Raw genomic sequence first — 18,203 nt, forward strand, 5'->3', positions numbered from 1 at the left:
GTCATCTGACAATTAAGAAACACCAAAAGATTCCAGTTCCCCTGGAAAAGAGTAGTTTCGTTATTAAAATTCACTGCTTTTCCATTGTAATTCTTTTAGAAGTATTTGATTTTAATGTAGCAAGTTTAAATTTTTTTTCTCTCAAATTAATTTCTGCTTTTTCATCTTTCTCAATCCACGTAAGGTTCTGTAATTCTTACTGACTTGGAATCAAAACACCTGAGAAAACACTCCAACAATTTCCAGTGGCCACATGACTAACCTAACTCTGTGACATTTGGCAGGTCACTTAGCCTCCCTCAAATTCTAGTACCCTCATCTGTGAAGTACAGACTGTACTGGTTGTGTGATCCTGGGCATCTCTTGGTGCTCTGAGCAACTCTCTAAGACTGTAAGTTTCAGAGAAGAAGCCAGCCTAGCTTAGGAAAGGGAACTTCCTAGATCAGTGAAATCACAGGTATACTCTATTTACCTGCAGCAGTAAGCAGGACGTTCCTTGCCAGTGTGGGCCATGAAATAATCAAGAACTTTCCTTGCTGTTTCTGCCTCTTTAACTCCTGTGTATCATCTGAGACAGATGACCACATTGCCACTAGAGGGAGTAAATATTTTGAGTACTTCCTTGTTGGCTTGATCACAGTGAGATTTTTTTCCCCCTTCCCAACTCTAGACTCACCTTTTGTACACAGCCAGATTAGAGCTTTTAGCCTGGGAATGTATCCTGAAAATGTACTTTTGTAGAATCGTGAGGAAAAGTGCCTTGAATAATACATCGTTCTCATACTACACTATTTCAGAATGTCCTAAACTTGAAACTCAAAGAGTAGTAGAAAACTTATAACGTCAGAACCTAGGATAGTAGAGCTATGGGGGAAAAACACAAAAACCTTAGAACATACTGTTAAAACTAGGAGGAACGTTAGAGAATGTCAAAGCACAGAAGATCTTAGAATACATAATACTGTAAGTGGAAGGGGCCTTAGAACATTAGAACTGCAAAGCACTTTAAAATAGAGAACTGGCAACATAAACTGTTTGAGTCTTTAAAGATCATCCTAGTCCACCTATCTGTTTCTGCAGGTTATATCATTAGCTGACTAATGAGCAATTCTGGCCACAAGTACAGTGACTGATATGGCCATTACTGTAGTTCTAAAATTAAGTTAAAGAAATAAAATCACATATTTTAAAATAAAATTACACATGTAAATAAAATATATATAAGAATATATATAAATTATACATATGTGCGTGTGTGTGTGTATATATATATATATATATATACACACATATATATATATATGATTTAAAAAATTTTACATAAAATGAACTAATATGGCACTGTCTTTCTTTTCCCCTACAGCTCCAAGGTCTAAGCCACAATGTGATCTTCACGTTGGATTCCTTATTAAAAGGAGATTTGAAAGGAGTCAAAGGAGTAAGTGGTCAACAATGTGATTTAACTTGCCTTGAAACCTCTCTTCTAAGCTACCTGTTACAGTAAAGGGAAATGCTTCTAGTCACTCAGGTTCAAAGGAAGTCATCTTTTGACTTCTACATCACTCATCCCACATATAAGATCAGTTGCCAGATCTTGGGATTTCTTTTTCTAAAACATCATTTGAATACATTCCCTTCTCTCTACTTTAGTTCCACCACCCTAGTTCAACCTCTTATCACCTCCTGCCTGTACTATTGTGTTAGTTTGCTAATTGGTCTGTGTTGCTCAAGTCTCTCCCCGTTCCACTCCAGCCTACTGGGAGTGATTTCCCTAAAGTGTTGTCCTGACTGTGTTACCCACCCCTCCCTGCCCAATATACATCTGTGACTCTCTATTACCTGCTTCAGAGAGCAAAGATAAAGTCTCCTGTTTGGCTTTTCAAGTCTTTCACAACCTGGCCTCTTTCCTACCTTCCCATTCCTCTTCTACTTTACTCTATCCATGCACTCTATGATTTGGCTCTTTGCACTGTCTTCCTGCTTTGGGTGCTTTTCCTCTCAATTTTCAGCTCTCAGCTTCCTTGGCTTCCAAGACTCAAATCCCTAGTTCTGTAGTCCCTGTGTGTTCACCTCTCTCGCTGGGGATGCTTCACCCTCTTCTCCTTTTACCCTCCCTTTGATTCTTACTGTATCTACCTTGTATGTGCCTGGATATTTACATATGGTCTTCCCCAGTAGAATGTGAAACCCTCCATGGCCAGGACTGTTATTTTTTTCCTTTCTTTTTGTCCCCAAGTCCAAGTATAGTGTCAGGCACAGCGTTATCACTCAGCTGCTCGTTAATTGATATTTAAAAGTATACCGTTTCAGTAATATAGCTCTTGAAAGAATTTATTTTTGAAGGTACTAAAAATCAGTCAGTAGCTTTGACAGTTTGAAAACTTAGTTGACTTAAGGAGGGGACAAGCTTGACAGTTAGGGGCTTCAGTAAGAATTGCAGAAAGGATTATTAGAGTCTTTAACTAAGGGTCAACGGACTTAGGTTGTAGTTCTGGCTATATACAATTAGTCCACTATTAGTTTTATGACTTTTCTAAGCCTTAGTTTCCCTACCTGTCAAATAGGTCTGATGGTATTTGTTAACCCAGTCATTCTCATGGGGGTTGATCTAAAGATCAGATGAAGGTCATCTTCTTGCTGCATGTATGTTTGAAAGGCATAAACAGCATGCATATATATATGTGTGTGTATATATATATGTAAAATATTATAACAGCTTTAGGACCTGTGCCTCAGAATTATGCATTTTTCCTGAGCCAAAGGTGAATATAATTCTAAGTATATTTTCTCTTTCCTAAGGACCTTAAAAAGCCATTTGACAAAGCTTGGAAAGATTATGAAACCAAATTGTAAGTATCTTTCACTTGGGTATCTTTTTCATAAGGGCAAAGTAATTAAAGTGGCAAACAACTGTAGACTTTGAGTACTTTTTCTTGTTCAATACATGCCAATGCTATAAAAATCTTGGTTCTCTTTTAGGTCAGCTTGAGAAACCTGGCAAAGTCTCATGCCATTTATATTTCATTGGGCACACTACTGCTACCATTTTTAAGGTGGAGATTACATTCTTTCTGCTAATGGGTTGACATTTGTGGACTGCCTAACAATGTATCTTATTGTGACTTTATGATATTTATGATAACAGCTTCTGTTATGCTACAAGAAAAAGTAGTTTTGGTGGCTAGTGTGGTGTGAATATGTACACCTGTGGCCTTTCGCTTGGCATGGAGCAAGCACCACATACTGTAAACACACTGTTAAGACGATGCAGTCACATCTGATACGCTCTCCGTAGATTCCTGAGATACTAGATAGACCCAGACCTTCTGGAGAGCTAGGTAAAAATCTTAGGATTTTTATTTTTATTTCTGTTATTATCATGGCTATAAATTTAGAGAACTGCTAAGATAATTGGATAAAAAGGTTTGTGTAGGCTGCAATAATGGCAGTATGAAAACAGAAAAAAATCAGGGAAAATTAAGAATTAAACCATTTTTGAGCTCTTTTCCCCATTGTTTATGTAATAAATTTTATCTTTATGCATGTTTTAGGAATATTATTTTGTCTTGATAGTTACAGTTCTAAAGCAACTAAGAAGCAAAAAGAGTCTTGTAACATTTCTAGATACGCAAATTAGTACGGCAAGTCAGAAATAGCACTCAGTGTGAGGTTTATTGTGATTGATCAGTATATACTTGTTCCATTATCCTGGTTGCTGAAGAAATGGGATGGAAAGGGAAAAGCGGTTGAGGAGAAGATAAAAGTGAACCACAAAACCCTTTTTGTTTTAGTTCTACTTGTTGAAAATCTTTCCAAAAATATCTGAGTCTATCTCTTTGGTTATGCTGTCATGTTTAATGAACTTATGTAATCATATTGTTGATGGCTGAGGATCTTATATTTTCTGGTTATCATTGTGAAATATCAGTACTCATTACCCAGGATGGAAGATGGAACAGATAGGGATTAAGCATGTATTGAACATGAGCTATTTCCTGAAAGTTGATTTTTTAAAAGAATATTCCTGCTTTTCACATATTTTCTCCACATTTGCCTCTTTGCAAAGTGGGGAAAAGTTTGGTTAATTCAGGGCTTCTAATTAAATCATGATTTTACAGTATATTTTTAATAACAGATTCTTATTGATAAAAGGATATCTTCCTAACAAAAATCCAGGTTTTGGAGAAAAGTATACTAAGGATAAGTTTGGGGACAGTGTCAAATAGTGAAAAGTACAACAGATTAGGATTCAGAATACCTTGGTTATACTTTATGCAAAAATATTATAAAGAAAAATAACTTTGGAAGACTTCAGAACTCTGATCAATGAAATGATCAGCCATGATTCCAGAGGACTGATAAGGACTCTGTGCCATCCATCTCCTGACAATGATGATGGATTTATGATGTAAAATAAGACATAGCATTTTTAGACGTGGACAATGAGAAAGTTAGCTTAACTATCCCCATTTATCAAATGGGTTTTTGTTTTATTTTTTTCCATATTGGTCATTGGGGTGGGAGAAAAAAATAGATGCTTGTTAACTAATCCTGGCTTTACCATTATCCTTAGAAGAGGTCTTTTTGTTCTATTTTTGAAGTTCAGTTTCCTCATTTTCAGAATGGGTTCTAGTGCTACCTTTCCAACTCCCATATGATTGTTTTAAGGAATATGAGAAAGCACATGAAACCCTTTTTAAGAATATAAGTATTAAAAATGTTGTCTAAATGTTAGATGTTATTTCAGATTGATTGAGTGAATGAATGGCTCTTGTCTGATTAAGTATTGCCTCAGAGCAATAGTATGGATGTTTCTCAGTTATAAAAATGAAACAGTGCACACCATATACCTAGATAATAGTCTCCTTTCACTCCTGCCACTCACACTAATGGATTAAGAACCTAGGATGATGTATTATTTTTTTATCAGTGTTGCTGTTGCTCCAAGAGCCAGCCTATTACATTGGATTTTGGAGTCAGAGAATCTGGGTTCAAATCTTAGCACCATCACTTTTTTAGTTGTTTTCAGTTATGTCCAATTCTTCATGGCCAAAGATGCTAGAGTAGTTTGCCATTCCCTTCTCCAGCTCATTTTACAGATGACGGAACTGAGGCAAACAGGGTGAAGTGACTTGCCCAGGGGTCACTTAATTAGTGTCTAAGGTTGGATTTGAACTTGGGTCTTCCTGACTTCAGGCCCGGTGTTCTATCCACTGCCCTACCTAAAGGCCTTGTTATTCTGCCCTTTCTTAGCTTCCCTTTTCACTACCTGTGTAATCTTGGTGAAATTATTTGATTTCTCTGGGCTTCATTTTTCTCATTTTTCTTTGCTTTTTGTATGAGGCATTTTTGTATGAACCTAGGAACAATTATGACTTCTAAAGAAAATTTAGCCCAGCACCTTTTAAAGGGAGGAAAACTGGGGCTTAGAACCTGATTCATCAGAAGTCACAAAGTAAGAGGATGAGGAAAAATATCCATTCAGATTTCTCTCATACTTTCAGGTTTACTAAGTGCCATTTCTTAACTCTATGAGGTGAGAAACACAAATACTTTTATAGTTATTTTACAAATGTAGAATGTGGGGAGTCAAAAATAGTTAATGATCTGACCAGTTTTACATAAAATCAGGAAGATCTGGGTTTGTGTCTCACCTGTTACTCTTCTGGGTTGTGCTAATCTGAATAAGTCATTTAATCTCTACATGCCTCAGTTTTTCTCATCTGTTAAATGCCAATAATAATATCTGCAGTACTTACCTTCATGGACTAAATAGAGTCATAAGTGTAAAGTGTTTTTGCAAACCTTATAGTACTATACAAATGCCGACATAAACATCTTTATAGCAGCAGTAATAACAGCTAACATTTGTGTGGTGCCTACTGTATGCCAGGTCCTACGTTAAGCACTTTACAAATGTTATGTATCATTTGATTCTCACAACAACCCTGGGAGGTAGGGGCTATTATTAACTGATTATTTACTGGTGAGGAACCTGAGGCAAACCAGAGTTAAGTGACTTGCCTAGGGTCACACAGCTAATAAGGATCTGAGGCTGGATTTGAACTCACATCTTCCTGTCTCCAGGCCCATTGATCTATCATTGAGCCACCTATCTGCCTTAGAATTGTACATTGGTATATTTACTACCAAAATACAATTCAAGAGCTTTTTCTTGAATATTAGACTGTAAGCTCCTTGTGGGGCTGACTCATAATAAGTACTTTCTACATATTTGTTGATTGATTACTTGATAAACTGTACAAAACTAGACTGAATCTTAATAATAAATAGAAAGTTAAAAGGGTGAAAAGCACCTTTGAGTGCTTTTATGAGAATATGAGAAAACTTGATGTGGGTTTTTTTTCCTCTTAGGATCAGCCTAACCTTTAGTCCTACAAAGTCTCATTTATCCACTGGGCATGACATAAAATACTGCTGAATTCAGCTCTAAATTGATAATCCCATAAGATAAGTACAGAGGAAAAGAAAAAAAAAGAACACATTAGTAAAGCCACACAGGAGACACTCTTCAGGGAAGATCAGAGAAAGTTTTCAGGGAGAAGTTGACATTGGATAAGTTGATCTCCAGTAGAGGGTTTGTTGTTTGGCATTCACATTTTTATAGTGTTTTTAAATTTACAAAGCCCTCTCCATACAGAATTGTTGTGATTATGAGGAAGTTAGAACTGGAAGGATCTTACAGGTCATTCAGTCCAATCCTTTCTATTGTTGGAAGAGCCAGGAATCAAACCCAGGTCCTTGGACTTCAGAGCCATTATTTTTTCCACTGAATCTTGCTGCCTCTTTATTTCAGTTTTGGTATGACAGCAGTCCACCTACATGTTTTATCTTCATGACTAGGTTGTTGTAAATTCATCAGGAATACTTTACTTATTAGTCTTTCTATCTTCCATAAAATTTAGTACCTTGTACACAGAGTGTGATTAATAATTATCTACTGAATTGAACTGAGATGGACAATGTTGAGTTGACTCAGCTCAATTCTTGTGAAATTATATACAGTGACTTTTTACGTGAACGGTATTAGTGATGTTCTTTTACAATCCACCGTCTTATCTACTTTAATTTAATTACAGTACAAAAATTGAAAAAGAAAAAAGAGAACATGCAAAACAGCATGGGATGATCCGAACAGAGATAACAGGAGCAGAAATAGCTGAAGAAATGGAGAAGGAAAGACGTCTGTTTCAACTACAGATGTGTGAAGTAAGAAAAGATTTTCTAAAAAATACTTTGCCTAGAATTGTAATTGGTATCTTTTTCCCTACTGCTAATCAGCAGGTTATTATTTGGTTAAAAAATTAAGGGTATGTTCAATTACTACATAAGAGGATTATATTCTGAAATATTTCACTCTCCTTTTTTTTCCCCCCAGTTAGAGCTTATAGGGATTTTGGAGATAATCTAGTCCAACCCTGTCATTTTACTGATAAAGAAACTGAAGCTTCGAGAAGGGAGGTGATTAACCCAGGGTCACACAGATAGTAAATACCAAAGCTAGGATTCTGATTCCTATAGTTAGGGCATGATGCTGACTATCCACCACAAACAATTGTGAAATTAGTATGAAATGTCATATCTGAACTCAGCTAACAGCTACCTGTGTGACTTTGGGCAAATTATGTGGCCTCTCTGGGTCTAGGTTTATTTATTTGTGAAATGAACATGTTGGACTAAATGACCCTTTTAATTTCAAATCCTGTGAGTCATCATCCTTCAGAGTTCTGTTGAAATCAGGCTCAGAGGTCAAAGAAGGAATATCATGGAATTCTTTTTCTCAGTCTTCAGGTTGAAGTCGGTCAGGATATCTTTAGAATGCTTAAAAATAAAAGCAAAAAGAGGAGTTAATTGGGTGAGAACCTGAATGCTGCTTGCTAAGCTGCTAGATGATTGTGGGAACAGTCTGGGGTGGGGTTGGGCACTATGTATGTGAAAGGTGAATGCTGGTTTTACTGGTTGTGTTTTCTAAAATATTTCCAGTTGTTTGTTGGCATGTTGTTGTTTTTTTAAACCTTGTGTCCAGTTTGTGCAGACAAGTAAAATATCCATTTAAAAATATCTCAATTTATAACATAAGAAAGGACATAAAAAGCATGCCCTGTTGTATTACATGAGAGGAAAAAATGGATTTCTGATCATCCTGGAATGTTTTTGTTGTGTTTGACTTTAACTTGTCAAATGAACTAATTTTAGTATTTTAAAAATGCTAACAACTTAATCACTCAGTTTACTTGGTGTCCCCTTGATTCATTGCTATGCCAGATCAGCGTTCCTTAAATGGAACTGAGCAACTGTGGAGATCTGCTGGTTAGCAGTGCCTCATGGTGTATGGTTTTAAAGCTGGTGCTCTGCTCTCTGAAGGCAAAGGAACACATAGCCTGTAATTACCAACATCAAGCTCTGTTTTATTTCCACAGTATCTCATTAAAGTTAATGAAATCAAGACAAAAAAGGGTGTTGACCTACTCCAGAATCTTATAAAGTATTACCATGCACAGTGCAAGTAAGTAGAATGCTCTCTTCTTTTTGTAGTATTCTAATTGAACTCAAGTATTTTTTTTTTTAATTTTTGCCTTCAGTATTCTTCTTAGTCATCACAGAGATATCTTTTATTTTGCTTGGCTCCAATGGAGAAAACTGGAACCAATAAGTAGAACAGAATCGGATTTGGGGTTGTTTAAAGAACTTTCTGACAATTAAAGCTTGAAATCTTGTGATCCTAAAAGGTATATTGTTTTTCTGAAAATTTCCTTCGTAACTCTGTTGCAGATTCTACCTGCCCTCGTGGTCTGACGATAGGCCTTACTTTCCCCTCACCACACTGACTTCCTCAGCAGCAGTAACAGCTTCCCCGTTGGCCCCAGACATGCAGTAGGGCCCTCATGCCAGATGTCCTTGTTGCCAGTGTTACAGTGTTAAGGAAGCAGGGTCCTCTTGCTTATTCTCAGGGACTGCTTGCCTCTAACTAAAGTCTCTTAGAGATCAGCAGCTTATTATCAAAGTTGTTGACTTTGCTTCCTTCTTTTTGCCTCCATTTGTTGGGGACTGAGAAGTAGGAGTGAATTGGAGATCCCTAGGAGGTCACTCCTGTGAAGAATTTGTTCTTTGACCCATTGCTTAGGGCCCCATTTGCTACTGGGAGATAGATGACATGGAGGATGGCACTCAATGTCACAGAGCAAAAAGTAGACAGGAAGGGGGTAGAAGATTCCATGGAGCAGCAGGATTAATTTGCTAGCCCCTTAGGGATATAGTGAGTGGAGTTAGGGGAAGGGGTATGTGGAAATGACCCAATTGTGTTGTCTTCCATAATTGTGAAAGTGCCCACATCGAATATTTGCTAATTCTTCCAGCTGGCACCATTTTTCTGTTCTCTTTAACTTTGTGTGTTCATATATACACATATTTCTGTATTACAGAAAAATATACATTTACTGTTTTTAAAATTAATCAAGCCTTGATTAAGCAATTCCTGTTTGCCAAGCACTGTACAGAACACTGGGAATTCAGTGACAAGAATTAATCAGTCCCTTTTTGCAAGAAGTTTACAGTGGATCAGGAGAGACAATATATAAATACAGCAAATAAGCATAGGCAGCATATGCACAGAACAAATCAAAGGTAATTTGGGGAAAGGGAGGCCCTAGGAGCTGTGGAGATAGCAGGAAAGCTCCATAAGAAAGGTTGCACTTGCTCTAAACAAGGGCTTCTTAGGGGTGGAGGTAAGGAGGAATATTTATTCCAAATGTAAGTGTTTTGGCACTTATGTTTCTAATTGTTTTTCCTTCTGAAGATTTCTTATTTTAGGGCAAGGGCTATAGAATTCAGAGATTTGCGCTCTAGTCTAGATTGGGTGACAGTGGAAAAAGTACTAGATTTGGAGCCAGAGAGCATAAGGTCAGATTGTTTCTCTGCAGCTTACCAGCTGTATGACCTTGGGCAGATCACTTCTCCCCTCTGTACCTTAGGTTTCCTTTATGGAAAATGAAAGAGTTGAACTAGAAAACCTCTAAGATCCCTTCCAGATCTAAATCTATGATCCTTGATCAAAAGAATAAACATTTTGCCAATTCTTAGTAATCCTACACTAAACCGTGATCATTTATGGAAAAGAAAATTTACAAAAGAGACCATCACAGATCTTGAAATGCCATCTTGTGGTTCAGTCATTTTCAGTTGTGTCTGACTCTTGGTAACCCCATTTGGGGTTTTCTTGGCAAAGATGCTAGCATGGTTTGCCATTGGCTTCTCCAGTTCATTTTACAGAGGAGGAAACTGAGACAAACAGGGTTAAGTGACTTGTCCAGGGTCACACAGGTAGGAAGCATCTGAAGCTGGATGTGAATTGAGGAAGATGAGTCCAGTATTCTATCCGTTACACCCCTGCCTACCCCTGAAATACCATCAAGGCCATCCCTAACATATCCAGACAGACTGACTGAAAATAAGAGGAGAAAGAGCCACTTACTCTACTACTGCTGTAGTATTATTTTGTTTATATTATGGTCTTATACTACTATTGACCACCTTTAGAAAATAGAAAGAGAACCTCTACAATAACTTTTTTTGTTCTTTAGGAACCTTTATATCTGGTGTGGGAAAGTGTAAGACTTCAAGTGAGGAAATGTGTTTTCTAATTCCAGCTTCAGCACTTAGTAACTGTGTGGACCTGGGCAGGTCGCTCTTTGAGTCCCAATTTCCTCATCTGTAAAATGGGGATAATAATATTTGCACTGTCTGTCTCACTGAACTGTTATGAGAACCCCAAACTATGGAAACTCAGGCTATTATTATCCTATTATGTATTGTAATTCTGTTGAAAGGTAACTTGATAGTGCAAAGAGCCCTGGCTTTGGGATCAGAGGATTTAGGTTCTCATCCTGTCCTTATGATTTGTTTTCTGTGTGATGCTGGGTAAAACACTTGACCTCTTCAGTTTGTTCATCTGTAAAATGAGAATGTTGGACTAGAAGGCGCTTGAGACTTCCAGCTCTAAATCAGTGATCCTTTGAAATAAACAAATTATCATTAATTTCACTTTTTCTTGTTTTGGAATGGAAATAAATACAGAAGTGGTAGAGTGTTTTGGAAGACTGATGAATCAACTAGTAATTTTCTCTAATGAGAGTGCGTAGGTAATGATAGCACTTTAGCTTTCTCTTCAAGAAAAACAATAGGTTAATCATATTAATGTTACTTTAAGGGAAAGACGTAGCATTGCTTAGTGTGGCAGCTCTCAAAGCATGGGCTACCGATCCTTTGAGGGAGAGGGCAGGGCAGGATCGGGGAGAGGGCAGGGATATCCCCAACATTCTATCAGGGAGCCCACGAAGTAAAAATTATTTTTACAATAATACAAAAATTTATTTGCCTATTAAAATACTTCTAACTACGTATTTGCATGAGGCTAGATTTTCTTCATAATACTAAACATTATATCATTACAGATTGAATGAAAAAGCAAATATGAAAATCCAGTCTTTTATTAAATCAAATATTAAAGAAATTTGCAAAAATATGTAAAACTCACTAATTTTTTTTTTGGAAAATCTAGTTAATTTTTCATTAAAGTTATATATAGTAACTTATACTGGATTTGTTTTTACTTTAGATTAATAAATGCTTTTAAAATTTAACATTTAAAAATATTTAAATTTTTCAAAATTTAAAATATTAAAAAATATTAAAACAATTTTCATTTCTATTAAAGTAAATAACTGTAGATGTAATCAAGAATATATTGATAAATGTTCAATAACTAATTCGGGGGGGAGATGATGTATTCATAACACCCTTTTAGGCTTAATTTGAATTATTGACATTTTCTCCATCATTTTTCTAAGTCTGGACAATTAAGAAAATAATAAATCAATTCCTGATTGCAGCATTTGCTAATTTCTTAATGCTTACACTGAAAATTTTAAGAGTTGGCTTATATTTGAGAACTGTTAGCAAGGTGGATAGAGGATCCGCTTGAAGTTAGGAAGACCTGGATTCTAGTCCTATCCCATATATATATTGGTCCATACGGGCAAGTCACTTAACATCGTAGTGCCTCTGGCACCAAAGTGGAGGTGCTGATTTGGTGGAAGATCTTCTATATTAATAAAATGGATACAGAAAGGATAAACAACTCATATAAAGTCACCCATCCAAAATCAAAACCCAACTATCCTGATTCCAGTGTACGTGTGTATGTGTGTGTGTGTGTGTGTTTACACATACACAAGGACATATACATCAGTGTGATTTTTATGTTATTTATTGTAATATCATATATTAATATTATATTTCAGAGTCCTAGTCTAGTAATCTATTCTAGTATACCATGATTAGTAGTAGTACCAATCCAAGGGACTTAACTTAGATAACGTATTAACTTAGATAATTCTCATACTTTCTAAGCACCCTCTCCATGTAGGCACTATCACATACATCAGAACTCACACATATTCTCTCATATTATATGATTTTCATCCTTAGCTTTTGTCAGTCTTCCAAAGAGCTACTGAGTAAAATTCAGTCATATCCAAAAGCAACCAACCAGCTGTGGTTATTTTTAATATATAATGCTATCAGTTCAATACCCCATTTAAATAACACAAAAGAATATGCTAATAACATAATAAAATATTAATACTTATAGTATGTTAATGACACAAAATAACCTAGAAAGAATGTTCTTCTCTTGAAAAGTTGAGCATTTAGCAGTTTTCTAAAGCAATGAAATATAATTGCTATAGCAGGGGAAAAAAATCTATTACTAATGTACATGAGTAGAAGAAGCTTCTGTTATCCAAAATCCCCAGTGAACCTTCGCCCCAGTGGTTTCTGTTCTAGGGAATAGTTCTGAAGTGTTCTGAGATGTGGCATCTTGGACCTTTAAAGGTCTATTTTGGTTTTAATTTACAAAGGGAATTTTTTTCAAGAAGCTTTTCATTTGGTTTCTGTTTTCTTAGAAACACGTTGTATTGCATTCATATTCCTGGCAATAAATGGGCTTCTCAGTCCTTTGCACTGCAGCTCTCTGGAAATGGTCTCCTTTTAGTTTCCTCTGATTTGGAGGCTTTCTTCTGAGATTTGAATCCTGCAGGCTATCGAGTAGAGTTTCTTAGAGAAGTGTAAAAGCATAGATTGATAGCCCACCACCCCCTTCAAAAAAAAAAAAAAAGGAAAAATGCAAGTGTTTTCTAAAGGGACAAAATTTAGCAAGAAAGAAATTAGAACCAAAGAAGGATAACATTAAAGCCAAAGTGAATCAAAGCAATATGTAATCCTCCTGCATTAGAAAGAACCAAGAAATACTTGTGAGCTAAACCTCAGAGTCCACCTAGTCCAACCTGTACCTGAAGAAAACTTTCCTGATAAGCTGCTGTCTATCTAGTTTCCTCTTAAGGACTCCAAGGAGAGAACTAATAATAGTAATCATAGCTAATGTTTATATGGTTCTTTAAGATTTGTAATACTCTTTACATTTTTCTCAACTGATCCTCAGAATAACCCTATTATTATAATTAGATGTTAATTACTTAGATATGATAGGTATTGTGATTATCTCTGTTTTACAGATAAAGAAACTGACATTGAAAGGTTAAATGGCTTTCCCAGGGTCCCTTGGCTAGAAACATCTGAAGCAGCATTTGATCCCAGTTACAATTGTTAGGCAATTTTTCCTTAAGCAAAAACTGAAATATGTCTCTCCTCCCCTTTACCTCCTTAAGAGCGCAGGCATCCATGTGGGCTGTAGTCAGAAATGAAGGTCCTTAAGGGCATGTCCTAAGAGGATCTGCTGACGGAATTGGGGATGTTTATCCTAGAAAAGGAAAAACGTAGGGGAGGTATGATAGCTGTCTTCAAGCATTTGAGAGGCTGCATGTGGATGAGGGATTCAGTTCTGCTTGTCCCAAAGGGCAGAACTAGGAACAGCAGGTAGAAATTACAAAGAGGTGGTAAATTTAGGCTGGAAAAGGGAGGAGGGGTGAATCTTTTAATAATTAGAATTATCTCTAAGTTGAATTTGCTACCTCTTGACTTAATGGATTTCCCCTCATTAGAGGCCAATTAGAATGACTACTTCTCATCCACATGCAGAAAAAAATTTGTGTTCAGGTATAGGTTGAAATAGGTAGTCTCTAATTTCCCTTCTGACTCTTGAGATCCTATGAAGAGCTAATAATTTAAAGAGTAAACAACTTTATTGCTTTTGTGAAGAAATTTGTTTGCCATTATAGGACTGAAAGGTATGAGAGAACAGTGTCAACAAAAGTATTTTACTCTGAAAGAAAAAAATTACACCTGTTTCCTCTTTAAATATACAGTTCTCATCCAACCCCCAAGTTCCAGGCTGATTGGTTTTTGTAGGGTCCTGGCTAGTAGAATAACAAGGCTTACCTCTTCATAACAATTGGAGCATAGAACTCTCTTGTAGGAAAACCTTTTTGATTCTCCCAGGAATGATGTGCCAGCCCCTGTAAATTGAAACATAGAAATCCCACACTTTTCTTTCAGAATCAAAGGACAATGTGCAATATTTGAACAAAGGAAGGTAATTAGTTATTCTCTTAACCACCATTTATGGTCTTTAAATCCCATGGGAATATAGGGCATGTGATCGAAGATTGCCTGGAGTTTCACAGGGCACATTTGGGAAGAAATGTCACTAAGTAACTTAGATTGCCTTGGAATCAATATCTAATTTAGTCAAAGCCACGAGCTTATAAATTAGATTTTCAAATTGAGGGAACAATTGATTCATTGAAAGGTCATTTCTTGGGTTTTGTTGTGTGTATATGTTTTTAATTTGGCCAGTAATCGTTATGATACTCTCAGATAAAGGTGTCTCAAAAGTTTAATTTCATCCTCATGAGCTTTTCCAAATATTAGCTAATTTAAAGCCAATTCAGGAGGTATATGGGAAGGGGGAGGGACCAAAAAGGTTTTTTTTTTTTCCTATGGTTAGAGAATTATGAGAACCAAATGTAATACATTCCTTTCTCCACTGTTGTTAACTGTGAATTCAACATAGCTTCAAAAAGAGACTTGATTTGATCACATATTGACTTAAAAATAATTGGAGAATTGAAGGTTCTTTCAGAGACAAAGTGACAATCATATTGAGACATTTCATTGATTGCATTTCGTTTAGAACAGACAAAATCATGTTAGAAACTTATGAGCTATGCTATCCTGTCTTTAACTTATTATATCAGAACAACATTGCCTATTGATTTAGAATATAAGAGTACATCAGCCTATTAATTTCCAGATTAAAATGTCTTATCATCCTGTGCCATTAAAATATTTTAAACTTCCTTTCAAAACATACCTTTAAAGACTGAAGCTATCTCTCTTAACCCAACAGTCAGATAAATAAGGAAAGTCCTCATTTAATATTGGAACATATAACTCGTTATGTTGTAGATAAAGACTGTGACTTGTATTTAAACTCCTTGAACATGGCAGTAGTAGTACTTTTATTGAAAAATGTGTTCTTACATTTGGTTGGTTGTTCACTTCTCCTCTTTGTATTTTTGTTTTTTTGGGACCTGCTCTAGGGGTAACCATAACCAAAGAATTAAATACTTAGTAGGCTGAATTTTGGTGGTAAACTTCTCTGTATTTAACTAGGCCAGTCTTTTGATAGTAGACTTGTTCCACTGGCAGTTCATTCAAAGCATTTCCAATATGGTGCTATCTGCCAGAACACTTCATGTTATCCTCGCCTACCCTTAGAGCACCCAAAGTTACTTCCATGCTGAGATAAGTCCAAGTAGGGTTTTGAGAAAACATAAATGTTGTATAATTTGGATAGTGGCATGGAGAGAAGCCTAGTAGCCCTGAGCTGAACCCCTTAGAATAGTATTTGTGTGTTTATGCCAAGTTTGTTTCATGTACCCTGTCAAGTTCAGAGCAACACATATTTCAACAAAAGAGGAGACCTAGGTTTAATCCTGGCTATACTCTTATTAGCAAATAAATCACTTGACCTCTCTGGGCCTCGTTATCCTCCTCTGTGAAATGAGAGGATTGGATTGAATGGGTCCCGAGATCCTTTCCATTCATAATATCTTCTATTTCTATCCCCTTGTTAGAGTGAGGACAGAATGATAGTGGTATGATGTCACCTGGGTAACTAGCTTCTTTTGGGTTGAGCAGAATTGTTGTTACATCATCAAGTAGAATCTCTACAAGTCAATCCTTGCTTTTAGCGGGTGACATCATCACCCCTCTTTTATTTTTCACAGAATCAAAGAAATTAAAACGAAGATAGATTGAACTAGATAAGGTGATCTTGACAAATCCCCAAACTAAAGGATAAGTCTTCATTCTAAGCTACCTTTTAAAAATTAGTCTTTCTGAAGTATTTTATTCTTTCTTCTCCCTTGCCCCAGGAAGGAGGAACTGCCCTATTTGAATCTTCCCCCCATCTCTTAAGCAAGAGGGATATTGACCTTTTTTCCTCTAATTTTCTCCTGTCCACATCTCCTTAATATCTCCTTCCTCCCCTCGCATGCTACTTATAGAGTATTTTGGATAGACTCTATCTTTGAGCCCCTACTTGGTGAGACAGTGAGCATAGTAGACAGTGTTGGTCTTGTAGTCAGGAAAACCTGAGTTCAAATCTTTCTTCAAATACTTATTAGTTGTCTGATCCTGGAAAAGTCATCTTACCTGCCTAAACCACTTTCCTCTTCTGTAATAGTCCCTGTCTCATGTGATTGTTGGGAGGGTGTAAATTGGGAGAATTGACGTAGGAAAAAGACTTTACAAACTTATAAGCACTATTTAGGCATTTACGGCTATTTGGCTGTGGTTCTCATCTTTTTCCAGTGAGGTTCAGATAGAAACATTCATGGAACAAACCACTATGCTACCCTTTTCAAAATTAGTGTGCTATGAACTTTACGCAGGTGGATAAAATAGCTGCTTTTTATAGTTGATCAAAAATATTGGAATGTAGCCTCCTCCTCCTGAGGCTTATTTGGAAGTAACGGTACTTGGTACAGCAGTACACATGTCAACACGTCATCATCATCTTCTTCCTCATCATCTTATTATTATTATTCTTATTGATGCAGAATTGCCCCTGTGTCAGAGAAAAAAATGAAAAACCCTTGCAGAAGTTATTACAGGCAGAGTGTCTATCAGAAAGCAAAATAATAGCATCTTAAATATGGGCTTAGTAACCCTGTCCTCATTCTTTTCATCTTTTAGTGTACATATCTATGCTTTCCATACCTTTCCTTAGGTATCATTCCCCTAAAGTAGTGTCTATAATGAAGTGTTTTCCAACGTGGATCATAAGTCAAAATCATCTTAGTCAACAAGAATTCCTCGGTTGCTTACTATGGGCCATTTGCTATGCTGGGTGCTAGTGATAGAAATATTAAAAATTATATAATCCTTGTCCTCTAGGAGCTTATAGCCTCTGAGAACACAACATACCCCTATTCTAAGTACATACAGAATAAGTAGATAATATAAATATGGGAAAGTTTCAGGCAGGAAAAGCAATAGCATTTAGGGGTCTCAGAAAAGGGGCTTCAAGTAGAAAGTAGTGTTTGACCTAAGTCATGAAGGAAGTAAAGTTTTCCATGAGGTGGAATACAAAGAGGGAGGACATTCCAGGAAGGAGACAGAGTACTAGGAGTAAGGATGAGAGGACAGTTCGTCTGGATAGCTGCAGAAGGGAATACTATATAATGAGTTTGGAAAGGTAGGTTAGGGGTCAAGTTGTAAAGGGCTTTAAAAGCTAATCAGAGAAGCTGATAGTTTAAACTGGAGGCAATAGAGAGTCATTCAGCATCTATTCTTTTTACTCTATGTTGACCTCTGACCTTCCTCTGAAACTATTAAAATGTTAAGAAGCTTCATAGGACATCTTGTCCAATCTGCTCACTTTATAAATGGAAAAACTGAAGACTATAGAGATTAAACAACTTGCCAAAGGTCACACAGGTAGCAAGTATCAAAGGCAGGATTTGAATCTTATAATTTAAGATGCTGTTATTTTGCTTTCTGATAGAGACTGCTCTGAGTCCTCTGAATCCAGAAAAGACCAAGGTCACCCACTGCATCCTAAGCCATCACCAGGACTTGTCTTGCCACTGGTCTTCATTGACTCTGGAGGAGAGATTGAGGCTGATGATTTTGCCCAGCTCTCCTTACTTAAATCCAAT

At 36.5% G+C, this 18,203-nt stretch overlaps 1 protein-coding gene across 6 annotated transcripts in view; it reads left to right on the forward strand.

Annotated features, from left to right (window-relative positions):
- Nucleotides 1-18,203, forward strand: part of ASAP1 (ArfGAP with SH3 domain, ankyrin repeat and PH domain 1) — a 483,861-nt gene that overhangs the window by 342,095 nt on the left and 123,563 nt on the right. For all 6 annotated transcript variants that reach the window (XM_072603062.1, XM_072603061.1, XM_072603063.1 and 3 more), the window contains 4 exons: nt 1,364-1,438; nt 2,800-2,849; nt 7,101-7,230; nt 8,442-8,527. In XM_072603062.1, the coding sequence (XP_072459163.1) occupies nt 1,364-1,438; nt 2,800-2,849; nt 7,101-7,230; nt 8,442-8,527 (341 nt within the window). The remainder of the gene's footprint in view (nt 1-1,363; nt 1,439-2,799; nt 2,850-7,100; nt 7,231-8,441; nt 8,528-18,203) is intronic.

Source organism: Notamacropus eugenii, chromosome 4 (assembly GCF_028372415.1).
Source record: "Notamacropus eugenii isolate mMacEug1 chromosome 4, mMacEug1.pri_v2, whole genome shotgun sequence".
Taxonomy (NCBI): Eukaryota; Metazoa; Chordata; class Mammalia; order Diprotodontia; family Macropodidae; genus Notamacropus; species Notamacropus eugenii.